Genomic DNA, 19,607 nt, shown 5'->3' on the forward strand with positions numbered 1-19,607 from the left:
GAAAGGTTCAAGACGGTGGCAGAGCTGGAGGTAGCAGAGCTTAAGATGTTGAGGTTCTCTTTGGGAGTGACGAGGATGGACAGGATCAGTAATAAGTACATCAGAGGGACAGCTCATGTTAGATGTGTCGGAGATAAAGTCAGAGGCCAGATTGAGGTGGTTTGGACATGTTCAGAGGAGAAACTGTTAATATATCGGTAGAAGGATGCTGAGGTTGGAGCTGCCAGGCAGGAGGTCTAGAGGAAGACCAAAGAGGAGATTTATGGATGTAGTGACAGAGAACATGAAGTTAGTTGTTGTGAGAGAAGAGAATGCAGATGACAGGGTTAGATGGAGGCACATGATTCACTGTGGCGTCTCCTGAAAGGTAACAACTGAAAGAAAAGAAGAATTTGTATCAATCTTTAAACACTCTATACTCTCACTGTACATAATGTTCTGTTCTTCACATTGCAGAAAGAAAGGCTTTGCTTTCTATTTTGTTTTTTGCACCTGAGTTAATCCAAGTAAACACAGTGGATAGTCGTAACCCCACTGAGCACTAGTGCATGTGACTGCTTCTTTCAGGCAGAGAGGACAAAAAAAAATGTCATCAGTCCATCAATCATATGAATGTGTCAATCAGCAAGGACCAGCTCTGTCCCGGTTCTCAGTGCAGGAACACAAAGAATGGGCTTTGCTCTGCTTTGCATCTGCCCATTCCAGAGCACATGGCACAGAGAGAAGCCCCAACAGGGGCACCACATGGTTACCAGAGGCATCCCCTGATCTGCCTCAGCCTGGGCACTGTAACGTGACATTTTGTCTTTGTACAAAGAGGGTAAAATACTTTGTACTTGTACTTTGTACTGTGTTGTAGAATTTCAAAACAGAAATCGGCCATTAGATGTTCTGACGTTCCCTCTCCTGCTTTTCTGGTTTCCAAATTAAATATGCTGGTAAAGAAAAAGGATTTGATTTTTGTGCTGATTTGCAACTAAATACAGTGAAAGGAAACAACCCTCTTTTTTGTGCTCTGGATTTTAGCAGGTTTTCCGAACCTCTAAGACGCCTCATTGGGATACTTTATCTTTAATGCTTCATGGGATAAAACTGCAAACTCTCTGGAAAAAAGATTTCAGCTTCCACTTTGTGGGCTGTCACAAATTCAGAATATAACAATTTAAGGTTGGGAATGACTTGTATATAAAGCTACAGAAAGCACATTGTTATAGTATCATTTTATTCACAATACAAAAACATCCCAGGTGACATTTGTTATCAAATATATTAATGCGCATATCAAACAATTCATAACCAAACTTCTTTTACATCATTAGAGTTTGAGGCTACACGAGAAGGCACAGTAACAACTGTCAAGTGTGTCCCGCTTACAATAAATCAGGTGTTTCTGTGGTTAACCTCTCTGATGCATTCACTATGATTAATAAGTGATTGATGAAGATTGTTGCTTGCAGTTACTCTTACAGGTCCGTGATGTGTAGTAGCTACTACAGATTTTTTTTTTTTAATCTTGGATTTACAAGAAGCTCTTGCAAAACTGCTTCCTCTTTCTCATAAAAGAGGAAGCCACATATGGCTCAATCACTGCACATTTGTGGGAGACAATTCATTTTAAAACATTCCATAAGTGTGTGAAATGACAGAACTGTGTTGGTCCCACTGTTACCAGCTTCTCGATTGTCGATCTGGACACAGAAATGAGATATACACGGAAGATCAAATTTTCCAACAGGCTCTGAAAACAGTTGAGTGGGTATTTGATTAGCTCCTGGTTGACAGACTGTAGTGTAGTGTAACTTTGCATGATATTTACCTTAGTTTTTTACAAGATTTTTCTTACCGACGTCCTACAGAAACACTTCCCCTCCCACTGATCATCTGACTCCATCCTCCACACTTTCGAAAAACAACTCAAAACTCACCTGTTTAATAAAATTTACCATCCCCAGTAACCCCCTCCTTGTTTTCCTTATCGGTTTTTCAGTGTATATTGTGTGTAACTATTGTAAAGCGTCTTTGCATCCTGAAAAGCGCTTTATAAATTGGATGTATTATTCTATTGATACAATGCATTGTGAAATGGTTCCATCCTAATTTAATCCTAATAATTGTGAGAAATTAGCCTCCTGTTCAAAAAAATAACGGAAGTATAGAAGTATTTGATTTTTAGATTTTCATGTCAACTTCTCTGATTAACTACAGTTTTGCTTCAAGTCGTGGTAGCTAATTTACAGGATTGGTCCCGCGACCCATTATTTGAATTAGTCATTGCGAATTCAGGTTTGTAGCAAACGTTTCATAACTTTAATGTTTTTATATCAACTAATGTGAGTTTCAGCTCCATACAATTGAGCACCAGCATCAAACTTAGAACAAAAGAGATCACTGAAATCCTTAAAAAAAACAGTAAAACACACTAAAAACAGGACTAAGTGTCATCATAATTTGTTTGCACAATCCCTTTAACCATCCTCCTCCATTACATCAACTGTTTTTCCTCAATAACCCACAGACCAACGGTTCACACCAGAGGCCTCGGCCACAGTTGAGCTAAAACTAAAAATGAGTGAAATTCTGCTGCATGATCAGCAGGCTACGATGCACAGCATCTAGTTTCAGTGTCATAAACGAAAACATTGCATCGACACGACCACAACACGTTCTAAACTGTTTACAAAATGCCAAGTGCTGCTGATCCTGACAGATCCAAGCTGAGTGCTGCTGGTTTTACCCTTGGGCAGTTAGAGCACTGTGGGAGGGAGCTGAGGTATTTATCAAAGACAAGAGCACCGGGCTCAGCTGTATTTAAAGGAATACAAACATAATTACACATGGCATCTGAGGTGTGTATCCAGCTGCAATGTAGTCAAGTAGTTGTGTTCTGGTACATGTAGTTGTTCTGTTACACCTTTTTAAGCAAGGTCCAACTGGAATGTAAGTCGAGTCTTATGGGCGTCCGTTTCATGTGTTTCCTGATTGTTTACCTCCAAGCAAGGCACAATAAATAAAGGCAGACGATGGACTGTCTGGGCTCTGTTTGATCAAATACAGAAGGAACCTTTGAGTCAATCCATAACGCTCTGTGCTGGTCAGCTTCTTGGCCCCCGCCCGGTTTGGAATGTCATAGTTCGTTTCAGTTATGCAGCATTTCCCATAAGTGATGATGTGTGGACACACACTATGCTGAGCTGCTCCAGTGATGAAGACAAGGCTGCCGGCTTCATTTGTGGTTGGATTTCCATTTGTAACCTTCATATAAAAGAGCCTGCAGACAAAAAGAAACATAAGACAATTGTTTGGACTGTAGCCTGTAGCATTGTTGCCACACTGATCAGTCTGTGTCCTGAAGAGTTGGTTGTCCTGTTAATGGTTTGGTTTTGTTAGCCTAGTCTCCTCTTTCTGGTTAGAGTTTTCATTATTTGCCTATCTGAAGCAAAAAGTGCTGTATGAACACACCACAAAAACTACAGCCAACAGCCGAATCACCCTGAAGTCTCAGTAAACCGTTTCTTTGGCCGTTTCAGGGAAGATTTGTCTTTCACATGTTGTGACTCCTTCACCCCTCTGCTCTACCTTAAATTAACCTCTACAGTTTGCTTGTTACACATGCAGTATGTGCTGATGTTGTGTCACCTTGCTCTCCAGCACTCGGCTGTGGGTTGGGCTAACGAGCTCCTCCAGAGTTTCTACTGCAGGTTTGTTGAGGGTTTCGGGCAGCAGGAGGCCCAGACAGCCTGCAGACAGACCGCTCAGAGAGAACACCGTGAAGGGCATGGAGGTGTGGACAGCCCGCTGCACCAAAAACACAAAAGACACACTTTATACTGACAATATCTTAATAAATGACAGTATGTTATTTTTGGTAAAGCCACTAAAATGTAACACATTCACAAAACATAACAAAATTTAAAATAACCAATAACTTCATATGAGCTCCAGACTGATGGAAAAACATTCATTATGTTTCAGTAGATCCTGATTAAACCAATGAAGCACATGTCACCTTAAGAGCCTCTACCTGAGGATCTGAACTGCATTGGAATCGAAGCCCTCCCCGTCAGACTCCAAATAAAACAGTGTATTTCTAAAACAGTTTCTGCTTAGTTTAAATCGACATTGTCTGGAAGTCACAAATGTGTTGCTACATCTAGAGATGCTCCTGTTCAAACTTGTATGAGTCACATTAAAACACCACTAGGTGTCACAGTATATCAAGTCTGAAGTCCCAGGGGAGGAGAGTAAGATCAACTTTTTACTATGAAGTCATTTCATCTGCCAAAGGAAGTCACTGGGTTTAACTTAAAGCCTCAAAAACACATCATCTTAGTATTTTCACTTAACTGCAGATTTTTCAGTGTGGTCCAGAAACTAAAGTCCAAAACTATAATTCAGTCAAGAAATGAGTGCACAAAGGTCAAAGTGAGGAAGGGACTGAATCCTTTCCCTTCAGCACTTCTGACATTTGCAGGCACTCTGCCTCCTATTTTTTGTGGAGCATAAGCAGTTCCTCCACTACACTATGGTTTCTTCCATCTTTGTTTTGTTTCAGAATGCATGTTCATTAATACAAAGAAAGACGTTTTTTCTTACACTACTTATTATTTGATATCTAAGGGTAGAGGGAACATAATCTAATGATCTGTTATGGGTGGTGCCCCTAAGAAACATGTTTGTAATGTTCTCTCTCTCTCTCTCTCTGATGAGATTGAACTGGTCAGTGATATAACAAATATGGCTGACTAAACAATCCAATTCCATTACAACAGAGGTTTTAGTTACACCAACTTTAGTTTAGTTCAGTTTAAACAGACACTTTCTACCCTGTGCTGTTATCAACTGCTTCAACAACAAACACAGATATTTTATGGAAAAAAGCAACAAGACTCCTTGACATTAGTATTTCTTGCCTACATTTTCAATTTTACCTTCATGTTTTTTGCATTCTGGTCCATTTAATGATAAAAGACCAAACACGAACTGCTAAAGGCTGAGTAATGTGGGTGTGGTGCCAGTGGGCCAGTTACACCCCTGGATATCACTTTTACAGAAACATGTTTCACATTTTTCTTAAATGATGCATTAACTGCAGCTGGGGTTCATGAAACAGTACAGTACAGAACGCCCTGTTGCGTTTATATACAGACTGTGGAGGTTAGACAGAAGCAGTGTGTTTTGTGTTTTAACCAGTTTCAGAAAGAATAGCATTTTAAAACTGAATAGCATCCACAAAGATGCTTTAGAACAGCAAACATTCACTCATTTATAGTCAGTATAAATGCATTCAGTTTTACCGTGCCACTGCTGTAACAGAGGGGGGTGTAACGCAGCTCACATACTGTACACATTCTCCAGACATTACCCAGAAGATCTGCATGTGAGAACTCAAATGTCCAAGATGACCTGAGCATTATCTGGACTTTATCCTGACTGTCCCCTACTGTAAAGTCTGGACAAGGTCCAAGTGAGCCCGTGTGTGAAGAGAACGGTGAATCTCCTGGAGAATTTATACTAAGTGGGTGGGAAGGTCTTAATGTAACTTGACACTGCTTTTTATTAAAACACACAAACACAGCTCTTACCATGGAAGGAACAAACGGTGCAAGGATTCCTCCAACTCTGCAGGACATGGAACATACCCCCAAGCCAGCATTTCTGGAATCACAAATTAAAAAAACAAACAAAAAAATCATTATTTAACCTTTAGAACACGCAACACTGATAAATAAACCTTTACAAGGAATCATTCCAGCTGACCTGATAACTGTTGGATAGAGTTCAGATGTGTAAACGTAGGCGATGTTGAACGCTGCACTGACCATCAGTTTCCCCACAAGTGCCAGCAACGTAACACTGAGCAAAGTCCCTGCAAACACAAAAAACAGGGTTTAACTTTCACTGTTAGCTTAACATGGAAACAACAACGGGAGAGGCTGATGGGGGCATGGCAAAGTCATAATTCAGAGCTTGGCTGGTTTCAGATGTGGTTGGATCAGTCAAAACTGTGCAAGGCTTCATAAAAAAATAAAAAATTGGATGAGAGAAATAGGAAGTGGGGAGGACTCCCACATTTACAGTACTGGATATATAAAACAGCCTCAAAGTTCAAGTCAAGTCAAAACATAAGGAAGAGAAAACAGAAAACATTTTAATGTAAGTCAACCAAAGACAAAACTGATGTTTCCAGGGTTCAAAAAAATTATAAATAAATTTAAAAAAAGTGTTTTCACAGCCAAAACCCCCAAGAAGTTTCTTGGAATTCTTCCAACATTACATGTGAGCACAAACAATTCAGCTAAGTCTTCTTCAGTGTGCAGTTGGGTAGAGCGAAACACACTGTAATGAAGCAGGTAGAGGGAGGGCTTGGCAGAGCAGATTGATTTTGAGGCTCATATTTTCAATATCTTAAGTAACATGAAACAACACATGGAAAGACTTGTGCAGACATGAATTCATGGAGTTCATTTGTGTAGTTCAAAACCAATGAGTAAAATCCTACAATCAGGGAAGTACCTAAATCTGCCTCTCTGAAAATCCCACAACACCTTTCAGCACATTTACACATACAAATATGCAGAATTCTATTTGCTTATGCTTCTGTGAATGTGTGGTTTTGGTGTAGCGCTTCATATTAAGAGATGGTTCTAATGTTTTGGCCAGCCAATTTAATTTGAATGAGGGAGCTAAACTTTACAACCATTTCTTGTTACAATGCACTCCACCACCAACTATGACCTCAATACATAACAGAAAGTGGAATTATCATCTCACTGACAGTTTCAACCTAAAAACTGAGAAATTATAACCTTGCAAAAGTAGAATCATGCCAGAGCCCCTGTATTGCATCACATTAGACTGCACAGTTGTACCTAAAGTTAAAAACCAAAGAGAAAAGTGGAAAACAATCATCTGTCTTCAAAATGTATTTTCTAAGCTGAGGAGGAAGTAACATGGCCATTCTCCAACTGATCCTCACAATAATTCTGTGAGGATCATTGTGAAGCAAGTAAAAAGCAGCAAGCGGAAACTGTGATTATGCACTGAGAGAGAACACTTCTGCTTCCTTCCTGTACTCTTGGGTGTGAATGAAAAGTTCAGGGCTATTTGGACCGATGACCCACCCTGAAGAATAACACAGTTCTGCCCAGATGTATTTGCAGGTGTCAGTGTCTCACCTGTGTTTTCCGGGACAAGCATGGTGCAGAGACAGGCAGAGCCAGCCAGAAACAGGAAGCTGGCCATGCTTTTTCTCCTCCCAGCCCTGTACAAAGCATAACACAGAGCACAGGTCAGTTGTGGAAACTTTAACAAAGACTACTTGCAGTACTTCCTGCCTCAGGCAGGATTATGTAACATTTTATACAAAAAAAGAGGATGAGTCAAACAACACCAAGTCAAGCTTAACAGAGATCATCAAAACATCTACATTTCAATGAAATTAGCAGATTATAAAAAAACAGCAAGTTAATAATGAAATGACACGTTTTTTTTCCATTCATAAATGCATGTGATAATATTGCAGTGCTTCATGTTAAATCATTAACCCTTAGCTGAATTAAATCTTTGACTGAAAGATGACAAAACGAGACATCAGGTGACGGCATTTAAAACACTAACACCTCCATGCAGAAACACTGCGGCATGTGCTGGTAGGAGGTGTCAGCGTTTGGTTTGTGTTCTCACCAGTTTTTGTTAATGAAGTATAAGCACAGTGGGTAGGCAGGCAGTTCCACCAGGCCGTACATGGCTACGTTAACGTAACGGTTTCCAGACGTCTCACTGGCCCCAAGAGTCAGACCGTAGTAAACCAGACTGCATGCATACCTGCAACACACAGTTGTTTTTTGGTCAGCAGCCTTTCATAGTAGCCCCTATTTTTTTTTTTTACCAAAGTCACTTTGCCACCTTAAAGTGTAGAAACATCTAGAGTACAATCAGATGAAAATGATTTACTACTCATTAAGGAAGAAAGAACTAAGTTTTACGAGTGTCAATTAGTTTGCAATATAACACCTTCCTGAGGTGCCGACCACACTGTGTTTTGTGGTCGGCACCTCAGGAAGGCGTTTTATTGCATTTTATTTCATTTGGTCAGACCATCAGTTCACTTCAACTTTCTTTATTTAGCTTTTATTAGAATATACCAGAGCAAAAACACTTATAATGCAGTCTACTCCCGCATACAGGCTAATGGATGGTAGTTGCCCTTGGTTAATTATTACGCTTTAATAGTTAAGACACTTGTGGTACTGTAATATGTCATCCCCAGAATAATGTGGGAACCATAAATGTCTAAACCAATCAACAATCCAAGCAGTTATGCTCAACTACAGAAAACTAAAGATGATTCCACTTCTTGAACCAACAGCAGAAAGTACCTTGGAATTTACAGGGTTCATACACCTTTTTAAAGTCCTCATTTAAGCACTTCTCAAGCACTTTCAAGGTCAACTTTTAAGCTTTTCCAGCACTTTAGAGCTGTGGCAAATAAGATATTTGCACAAATACAGAAAATGATTTAAAATCATATTTAAAAAGATAGCATTATGCTATAAACTTAATATCCACAGAAATTAAGATGCACACTCACATAACAAATAATGTTCAATAAATTTGATACTGAAAAATGTACAAATAAGAAAATTTGTCTATGTGCAAATCAAAGCAAAACTTGATCTGACAAACAAAAGAGCATTAACAACACAAACTAGTGCGAAGTAAGGCAAAAAGTATCATTATACACAGATTAGGCATAAAATTATCACCCCCTGTACAACCTAATACAGCAGCTCTGCCATTTATTCAACATTTACAAGATTAGAATTTCTTATTTTTATGTTGAAACTGTTATAAAGGTGATAATACTACTATGTGTTTATTACTGAGGTCATAGCTGGTGGAAGGGTCATACTGGAGTACATTAAGACATGGTTCTAATTCTATTCTATAGCTAGTTATGATGTGGGATAACGTTCATTGAACTTTTCATCGCCACACTAACACACAGCCTCCCTCAACTATTTAGCTCGGGAATACGCTGGCTAGCGGTTTGCACACACACATTAACATGTACATGTAATGTTGGTCTAACATTGCTCGAAGATTGTATAGTGCAACACATCTTTCGTGTGACCTGAAAGCACAGACGCTCCAATGGTGAAAAGATGTAGGTCTTGTCTGCAGAGGGCTCTCCGTGGATTTGGTCCTCTTTTTATCCATCCTTTATATTTTTCTTTTTCGAGCCAATGTTCATTACAACAACAACCTCGCGATTGTCTTGGAGGTGGCGTAGGGTCACACATGAAAACAGGCTGGCCCAATCATCAAACGCAGACCCAGCTGTAACAGTTTTCATTTTAGACTAGTTTATTTCTCCACCTACTAAGTGAACTAACTGCTCAGTCACACTGCTATTTATTCTGAAAAGACCTACACTTACTATTTCAAGCATTTTGATGCACATATACAAAATCCCAGCACATTTCAGACATTGAACATTTTCAAGGATGTCAAGCACCTGTACAAACCCTGAATTTATTTTAGGTAGCAGAATAATTTTAAGTAACTCAAACTGAAAAAGAAGACGTGGTAGGTTAATGGTTGCAGAGGTAGTTTTAGTGTTAGATGCAATTCCATTTGCAGCTTCTGCAGTGTTGTAGAAAAAAAGCTACAAATGACAGCAGTAGCCATATAACAAAGCAGTAGTAGTGGTTTTGAGGTTACACTAGGGTGGCAGCAGCATCAAAACTAGGTACCCCGGGCAGTTTTGGAGGCTTTGAGACACAGTTGAATGCATGTTTTGTTCTTCTTCTGTGGTGAAATACTCACCAGATATACATGAGCACCATGGTTCTCAGACGGAGCACAGGATGGATCACCAGCTGCAGGACACCCGCGCCCCTGTTGTCATGGTTACTGGCTTTAGCGCTTCCAACTCCCTGCAACATCAGGTGGTTGGCAGCGTTGCCATTCCTCAGTGCCATGTAGCGCAGAACCTAAAAAAAAAAAACAGAAAACAGATTCGGTTACTAATGACATAAGGAAGTTTCCATCACTTAGTCTACTTGAACTTTAGTAACCTATGTAACAGTAAATCCACAAAATTTTAAGAATTACTGTACCACCTGATTCCAAGTTGCAACAATAATGTTTCACAAGGTATTTCAAATCCTGACCCTACAAACTTCTCTCTTTTCATGAGTTCATAACATTTTTAACTGAATGGAGGAAAAGTCCAAACTTAACTGCTCTAATTCCTCCTAGGGCAGGAGGAAGTGGAATTATTTTTTTTTTTTAATAAAAATTGTACAAAGTATAAATATAACTATGTATCACACTGTGCAGAAGCCAGTACATTTAGTCACAATGTACGGAACTGAGAAGATCTGAAAGTAATCTTTACTAAATCTGATAAAAACTGCAAAGCATGAGTCACAAACAACATGTAGGGTTCAATAGAAAATATTTAAGATTGTAACTGGAGCACTGCTTGCTGTGTGTTTCAAACCAGGAATCAATGACACAGCTCCTTCCGGCTGATCCCCTACTTCAGCTGAGCTGGCAACTGTGAAGCTAACGACCGCAAAAGATTGGATCACATCTTGATCAATTAGGCCTTAGTTTCAATCTTGGCAGAACAAAAAGTATATTTGTTGTTTCCACAGTGTTTTCATCAAGAGTGAAACAACAGAATTACTGAAGCAGGCTGTGAATCAGGGCCACAGATACTGAGATGCAGTGGTTAGCACTGTCACATCTGGGTGCCAACTGGTCCTGACATTGTCTGGAGTTTCCCAGCCAACATTGGGAGATAGTCCGTGCGAGATGTGTTCTCACTTGTGAAGAATTACTCTATGTAATTGGGCAAGGGGTGGTGCTTGGGCATTTCGAGCAGGGGAAATGACACAAAACAAAGCTTCGGGAGTGACAGCGTTTTGTTTTGTAATCTGGTCGTATACCACAGAATCTAGTGCTGTTCATTGTATTTCTTTGAAGAAGTTCAAAACTTTCATTGTCCTTCCAGTTCGACATTGTTGTTGTGTTCGTATGAATGAATGAGTTCTTCACCTTTGGGTGTTTGTATTTGCCCGTTTTCACGGCAGTCGCAGGAAATGGATGTCAACAACACATCCACTCGCTCATGGTGACTGCTCTGGAGTGTTACCTCCTCTATTCACAAATGATCTCTGTTGGAGATAATCTGGACTTTGCACTAGGGAGCTGGCTGGGTAAAAACTCGAGTAATGTCAGGGCCAACAGACTCGTTTGCATTCACACATACACCCACCGCAGAGAAAGTTTGGAAAATGTCTGAATTCTAGTGCATGTCTAAAAGGAGCTTTAGGTTAATTGGTGACTGTAAATAGCCCCTAGGTGTGAATGTGAGTGTAAATGGTTGTCTGTCTGTGTATGTCCCTCTGTGTTGGTCCTAACATAGAGTGGCAACCTGTCCAGGGAGGACCCTGCCTATGTCAGCTGGGATAGCCTCCAGCACCCCCTCAACCCTGAACAAGAAAAAGCAGTTACAAATAATATATGGATGGAATATTATCACAGATGGACAGTGAAGTAACTCCTGAAGTTTTAGAATTTTTTTATATATATTTTACATGGCTCTTTTTTCATTCAAGAACTCTAACCTTAACCCTGGCATCAAAAATGTTTTGCGGCTAGTTTGTTGGACTGCATTTGGTTAGTCAGAGATCAAAGATTTACAGTTTATTTAGTATTTAAAGCCCCTCTGGGGACAGCTTCTGTTGGTGCACCACCCTGTGTAACTGTGGGTTAGTGGCTGAGGCTGTGGATGTGGTTAATACTCTCAGTGCAGCTGAATCTGTAATCTGTTAAATCAATGGCATTGAGAATATGGGTACAGTAGCTGTACTATGACCACGCTTTACCCCTTGCATTACATAAGAAGGAAACATTATATATCAGATATTAGAAACACAAGATTACCAATACAGTAGCTTCATCACAACCCTCAGCCAACTCTCAACATCTACAGGAGCTTTCATTAGACCCATGATAAACTGATTTGTGGAAATTAAAATAACTACAGCACATCAATGAAAAAAAAGTGCAATGACAAAGTGAAAATCTACTTTAGAAAACCTAAACATCTGTACAAACGTATTCACACTCATTGCTGTGACTTCATATTGTCTAAACTGCAATTCTTTCAATTTCAAACTAAATTTACCACCTAGTAATAAGTGCAAAAAGTAAAAAGGAAAAAAAAGGTGTGAATGCTTTCCAAAGCATCTGTAAACTTACTTAAACTACACCTAAATAAGCAGCAATATTGGGATTCAGTTTACTATAAACCTCAGTACTGCAGCTTTGTTGCAGATATTAAATGTACCCAGACAAAGTATTTGTATTGATATACTTACCTCTTCAGCTCGCCCTGTCTGACCCTGAGAATACAGCCAACGAGGAGATTCTGGAAGAGTCCTGTAGGACAGAAAGGTAGTGGAGAGATATGCACGTGTGGGGTTTTTTCCTCTTAAATATTGTGGTTTGTAAAACTAGAAGACTAAACATTTGTTTCATCTGTTCCAAGTGTTCCAGAGACCACCGGTTTGTTTTCTCTGGATCCAGGCACAGATTAATTGTTTTGAGATCTGTACTCACACTGACAACAAAAAGAACAGAACACCTGACGAGTTGGCCGCTATGGCAAGACTCCTCCATGGCTGGATCAAGTAGCCCAGAGCTCCAAACAGGGCGATACCGACTGCAAAAGTCATACTGGTCAATGTCCCTGAAAAAGGAAAAAGCACCAGGTCTTTCAATTTCAGTAGCTATATTCAAAAAATATTCAGCTGATAAACAACTAAAATTGTTTGCCTCAGGATATCAGCACAAATCCACCAGCAGGTCAAAACCAAAACATCACATAAACTGATGTAATGAATGACTGTTTTGCTCACGTACCAGTCATGGCCCAGTAAGACTTGCCCACGTACTCCTGAGTGAGAACGAAGCAGACCAGGCCGATTCCCCCATTCATCAGCCCCACCAGGAGACGAGACACTGCAAATACCTCATAGCTGGGGGCCAAAGCAGTCACATAACCAAAGACTACCTCAAAAAAGAAACCTGGGTGGGAGAGAATGACGGAAGAGGGGAGAAACAGGAATTGTGTTCAAATGCGCCATGAAGATGAGCTTGACTGCTGAATTAATACAGCAGTTACAATTGTAACTCTGAAAAGGGTCTTAATTGGCATCCAAGTGTTTCTCTAACTAAAAAAACCTTTAAACACTGATGACATATCACATGCTGCAACAACAGATGCAACACATTACATTTCTTATTATACACTTACAAGTGAGGAGCAAAGCAGCAAAAAAGCTCAGTCAGGGGAGAAGACAAGCTGCAGCAGAGTTCTGCCTTTAACAGTTTGTTGAATATGGGGAGTAAGGCTGCAGAGGTAGCTCGTTCCATCATCATAGGACTGAATATCAAGTAATTCTTCTGACAAATATTGTGCTTTAAAGCTATACTAATGGCTATTTTTATTTAATAAAAGGGTTTAAGTGATTTTTATTGCAATGTGGGGCTCATACTGACAAATCCACCAACAGCCTTTAAGCCTCATCTGTCTCATTTCTGGAAATTGAGTCACGTCAGCTGGACCTCCTAGTTGTTAGTCTAAAGTGTTTCACTGTTCGTCCACAATTCATCAGCCCGAGAAAGATTCATCTTTGTTTCATAGTTTTCATCTTTGAACACAGCACTGGCAGCACCCAGCTTTTTAAACCAAATATTTTCTAATAAAGCCACTGTGCACAAGCTACCCAGCAGCAAACAGCACAGAAAAAGCTGTTTTCTGACAGGTTTACAGCAGCAAATTTTCTAATATTGTAATTTAACAATATCCTACAGAGTACAGACCTAATTCAGGTACACTTTTTTCACAAACTCAAAATGTCAATGTCACTGCAAGGGATTTTTAAGGGTTACTGTGGCATTAAAAACTGAGTCTATGGTAAAATTGGACACAGTTTGACTTGATTTTGCTTGGCTTAATAAGGTCTGGTCCAGATTTACTGCCATGGCTTTCAGATGTGTGTGTCAGTATGTCCAATACTGTTCTTGGCTAAATGATGTTTTATTGGTGCAAACGTAGGGTGTCTCTTTTCTTATTTGTGAAAATAAGTTTAGTATAGGTCTTTTGTCATCAGCTTGCCATGACAGAAATAATGTAAGTGATAGTGGAAACATAATTATGACACTGTTGAAGAGAGTGAATGTAGTGCAGATTGGTCACATCATGGCCAATATTTCCAAGATTTCTTCCAAAGTTCTTCCTTTTCATGCTTAAAATCAGGCCCCATCTCAAATTCCCTTTGTCTAGCATCAAAACTAGACAAACAACCTAATGATTACTTCAACAGGAAAAATCTATATAGGCCTAATCTGTGGTCTTCATCACCTGCCAAATACACAGGTCGTCTCCCAATCTTGTCAGAGAGCGGCCCGAAGACCACGTTCCCAACCAGAAGTCCAGCAAAGAAGAGTGATCCAGCCAGACTGACTTTATAGGCCTGCTGCTTGATGAGGAGCCACTGAGGAGAGAGAAACAGGCGAAAGTCACTTTGATTCTCTCTGAGCTCTATTTGAGTATATACACAAGTAATGCAAATGAGCACACAGGCTGAGTCCGAAGCCTTGGCTGGGGACTCGCTCACCTCCGTCACTATGGAGTCGGTGTCTTCTGTGAAGATGACGTGATGGAGGACTTCCTGCTGGCCGAACGCCGTGCCCTGCTGCTCTATCCGGTACTCTGGTGTGTGTCCAACCAGAACAATCAGCATGGACTGACAGGCCATGTACACCTGATACACACAGACCAACCTACATTACTGTCACCGCTACTGCAACTGTCAGTCTGATCATCTAAATATCTAAATGTTTTATTAAAGGATACTTTTTTCCCCCAAACCTGGCATCCAATTTTAGCAGAAAATCTGGTGAACTGTCAGTCTGATCATCTAAATATCTAAATGTTTCATTAAAGGATACTTTTTTCCCCCAAACCTGGCATCCAATTTTAGCAGAAAATCTGGTGTTTGTGTTCTGTACCTTGATACTAAAACTGATTACAAATTCAATTTTACAATTGGATTTTGTGCATTGTCTCCAATTTCTGTATGTTAAATAAATAAATAATATGTAGGATATAATAGCCCTGATTAAATTTGCAATTATCATATGACAAGCTAATCTATGCTTTAAGGATACATTTACTTACATCACCATTAAAAATTACAATAATCGAATCTCGTAAACGTTAAATGTCAAATCTCTTAATGTAAATATTCTAATCACCTAGACATTTGTTATCTACCATGGTAAAGCTTAACCCATGACGTTAACTATTTATGCGGAATATGTAAAAAGTATTAAGTTATGCTTTGCCTGGTTTTTAAGCTTGAGAACAAACAAGGAAATTATAGTCTCCGTTTTTGGAGGAGGTTCTGTGTAAATGGGCCACATCATTAAATGCACTTGCTGTGCTGGTTAAATGCAGAGATTGTGGCGACAGCTCAAATTTTCAAATGTCAAACTATCGATAGCAGCAGGGTGTGAAATCAGTAACATTTTGAGTCCAAGTCAGACTATGTAAGACCCCCCTTCAAATCCTGAAAGCCACGTAGCGCTGTGAAGCTGTGAGGAGCAGCCGTACTGCACAAACCTATTCGGGTCTTTTTATTTGTCACGTTGAATTAACCCCCCAGTTTCACGTGTACCAACCTGTGTCAGAACGAGAACACAAACCGCCCGCTTCTGGAAGGGACCAAACTCGCCGACTATTTCAAAAGCTTCTTCTAAATCCATTCCAGGATAAACACGCAGTTAGCATCGCTGCAGAAAACGGAAGCAACGTTTTCTGAATCCGGGCTCACTTCCGGCTTCCTTTGCAGCGTCCATTTTGTTTGGTTTATCACTTAATGGTAATAACGACATTTATTTTTAAAGCCATTGGACAAAAAAGAGCAAACAAACAATTTAAACGCTATTGAAAATACATTTTAATTAAGGAGAAAAGGGGCATGGATAAAGACATTCCAATTCATAATGGCAAATGGTCTAAACACACTGCAACAAGAAATGCAACACATTACATTTCTTACTTACAAGTGAGGAGTGAAGCAGCAAAAAAGCTCAGTCAGGAAGAAGACAAGCTGCAGCAGAATTCTGCCCTTAACAGTTTGTTGAATATGGGGAGTAATCACTTAATGTTATAACAGGTCTGCAGAAATAATTACAGAAATACACATATATATAAATATATATATAAATATATATATATATATATATATATATATATATATATATATATATATATATATATATATATATATATATATATATATATATATATATATATATATATATATATATATATATATAAATACACATATATATAAATATATACATACACATATATATATATATATATATATATATATATATACACACACACACATATATATATATATATATATATATATATATATATATACACACACACACACACACACACACACACACAGATATATCTATAGATATATATATATATATATATATATATATATATATATATGGCAGATTTATAAACCGGACAAAACTGGACACAGGAAATGGACGTTTGGAAATCACAAAGATGACTGAAGGTGACGCAGGGCTGTATATAGTGGAGATCAACAACAGGGTTCTGAGTTGTGGCTATGATGCTAAAGTGCCCAACTATAGTATAGTATAGTATAAATATAAATGTGTATCACACTGTGCAGAAGCCAGTACATTTAGTCACAATGTACGGAACTAAGAAGATCTGAAAGTAATCTTTACTAAATCTGATAAAAACTGCACAGCATGAGTCACAAACAACATGTAGGGTTCAATAGAAAATATCTAAGATTGTAACTGGAGCACTGCTTGCTGTGTGTTTCAAACCAGGAATCAATGACACAGCTCCTTGTGGCTGATCCCCTACTTCAGCTGAGCTGGCAACTGTGAAGCTAACGACCGCAAAAGATTGGATCAAATCTTGATCAATTAGGCCTTAGTTTCAATCTCGGCAGAACAAAAAGTAAATTTAAAAGTATATATGCACTAGGGAGCTGGCTGGGTAAAAACTCGAGTAATGTCAGGGCCAACAGACTCGTTTGCATTCACACATACACCCACTGCAGAGAAAGTTTGGAAAATGTCTGAATTCTAATGTCTAAAAGGAGCTTTAAGTTAATTGGTGACTGTAAATAGCCATAGGTGTGAATGTGAGTGTAAATGGTTGTCTGTCTGTGTATGTCCCTCTGTGTTGGTCCTAAGATAGACTGGCAACCTGTCCAGGGAGGACCCTGCCTATGTCAGCTGGGATAGCCTCCAGCACCCCCTCAACCCTGAACAAGAAAAAGCAGTTACAAATAATATATGGATGGAATATTATCACAGACGGACAGTGAAGTAACTCCCGAAGTCTTAGAATTTTTTAATATATATTTTACATGGCTCTTCTTTCTTTCATTCAAGAACTCTAACCTTAAGCCTGGCATCAAAAATGTTTTGCAGCTACTTTGTTGCACTGCGTTTGGTTAGTCAGAGATCAAAGATTTACAGTTTATTTAGTATTTAAAGCCCCTCTGGGGACAGCTTCTGTTGGTGCACCACCCTATGTAACTGTGCGTTAGAGGCTGAGGCTGTGGATGTGGTTAATACTCTCAATGCAGCTGAATCTGTAATCTGTTAAATCAATGGCATTGAGAATATGAGTACAGTAGCTGTACTGTGACCACGCTTTACCCCCTGCATTACATAAGAACGAAATATTATATATCAGATATTAGAAACACAAGATTACCAATACAGTAGCTTCATCACAACCCTCAGCCAACTCTCAACATCTACAGGAGCTTTCATTACACCCATGATAAACTGATTTGTGGAAATTAAAATAACTACAGCACATCAATGAAACAAAAATGCAATGACAAAGTGAAAATCTACTTTAGAAAACTTAAACATCTGTACAAATGTATTCACACCCATTGCTGTGACTTCATATTGTCTAAACTGCAATTCTTTCAATTTCAAACTAAATTTACCCCATAGTAATAAGTGCAAAAAGGAAAAAAAAGGTGTGAATGCTTTCCAAAGCAACTGTAAACTTACAACTACACTCAAATATGCAGCAATATTGGGATTCAGTTTACTATAAACCTCAGTACTGCAGCTTTGTTGCAGATATTAAATGTACCCAGACAAAGTATTTGTATTGATATACTTACCTCTTCAGCTCGCTCTGTCTGACCCAGAGAATACAGCCAACGAGGACATTCTGGAAGAGTCCTGTAGGACAGAAAGGTAGTGGAGAGATATGCACGTGTGGGGTTTTTTTCCTCTTAAATATTGTGGTTTGTAAAACTAGAAGACTAAACATTTGTTTCATCTGTTCCAAGTGTTCCAGAGACCACCGGTTTGTTTTCTCTGGATGCAGGCACAGATTAATTGTTTTGAGATCTGTACTCACACTGACAACAAAAAGAACAGAACACCTGACGAGTTGGCCGCTATGGCAAGACTCCTCCATGGCTGGATCAAGTAGCCCAGAGCTCCAAACAGGGCGATACCGACTGCAAAAGTCATACTGGTCAATGTCCCTGAAAAAGGAAAAAGCACCAGGTCTTTCCATTTCAGTAGCTATATTCAGAAAACATTCAGCTGATAAACAACTAAAATTGTTTGCCTCAGGATATCAGCACAAATCCACCAGCAGGTCAAAACCAAAACATCACATAAACTGATGTAATGAATGACTGTTTTGCTCACGTACCAGTCATGGCCCAGTAAGACTTGCCCACGTACTCCTGAGTGGGAACGAAGCAGACCAGGCCGATTCCCCCATTCATCAGCCCCACCAGGAGACAAGACACTGCAAATACTTCATAGCTGGGGGCCAAAGCGGTCACATAACCAAAGACCACCTCAAAAAAGAAACCTGGGTGGGAGAGAATGACGGAAGAGGGGAGAAACAGGAATTGTGTTCAAATGCGCCATGAAGATGAGCTTGACTGCTGAATTACTACAGCAGTTGCATTTTTAACTTTGAAAAGGGACTTAAGTGGCATCCAAGTGTTTCTCTAACTAAAAGAACGTTTAAACACTGATGACATATCACATGCTGCAACAACAGATGCAACACATTACATTTCTTATTATACACTTACAAGTGAGGAGCAAAGCAGCAAAAAAGCTCAGTCAGGGAGAAGACAAGCTGCAGCAGAGTTCTGCCTTTAACAGTTTGTTGAATATGGGGAGTAAGGCTGCAGAGGTAGCTCGTTCCATCATCATAGGACTGAATATCAAGTAATTCTTCTGACAAATATTGTGCTTTAAAGCTACACTAATGGCTATTTTTATTTAATAAAAGGGTTTAAGTGATTTTTAGTCCAATGTGGGGCTCATACTGACAAATCCACCAACAGCCTTTAAGCCTCCTCTGTCTCATTTCTGGAAGTTGAGTCATGTCAGCTGGACCTCCTAGTTGTTAGTCTAAAGTGTTTCACTGTTCGTCCACAATTCATCAGCCCGAG

The 19,607-nt window shown here is 39.4% G+C and overlaps 1 protein-coding gene across 1 annotated transcript; it reads right to left on the minus strand.

Moving 5' to 3' along the window:
* Positions 1-1,201: 1,201 nt before the first annotated feature.
* slc22a15 (solute carrier family 22 member 15) lies at positions 1,202-15,949 on the minus strand. The gene is made up of 13 exons (XM_067512129.1): positions 15,766-15,949; positions 14,700-14,846; positions 14,444-14,576; positions 12,940-13,104; positions 12,637-12,766; positions 12,396-12,456; positions 9,829-9,995; positions 7,684-7,824; positions 7,176-7,261; positions 5,758-5,866; positions 5,583-5,655; positions 3,637-3,795; positions 1,202-3,268 (listed from the first exon to the last, which is right to left on the minus strand). The coding sequence occupies exons 1-13, from the start codon at positions 15,847-15,849 to the stop codon at positions 3,224-3,226; spliced, it is 1,500 nt and encodes a 499-aa protein (XP_067368230.1). The 5' UTR covers positions 15,850-15,949; the 3' UTR covers positions 1,202-3,223.
* Positions 15,950-19,607: the final 3,658 nt, after the last annotated feature.

The sequence above is a fragment of the Channa argus genome, chromosome 1, assembly GCF_033026475.1.
Source record: "Channa argus isolate prfri chromosome 1, Channa argus male v1.0, whole genome shotgun sequence".
Classification (NCBI taxonomy): Eukaryota; Metazoa; Chordata; class Actinopteri; order Anabantiformes; family Channidae; genus Channa; species Channa argus.

Excerpts from the sequence above, each read along its gene's own strand:
- slc22a15 (XM_067512129.1), bottom strand. The coding sequence starts at position 15,849 with ATGGATTTAGAAGAAGCTTTTGAAATAGTCGGCGAGTTTGGTCCCTTC. Across the intron at positions 14,577-14,699 it reads CCGACTCCATAGTGACGGAG|TGGCTCCTCATCAAGCAGCA; the intron begins GTGAGCGAGTCC and ends CTCTCTCCTCAG. Across the intron at positions 5,867-7,175 it reads GCTTGTCCCGGAAAACACAG|GGACTTTGCTCAGTGTTACG; the intron begins GTGAGACACTGA and ends TTGTGTTTGCAG.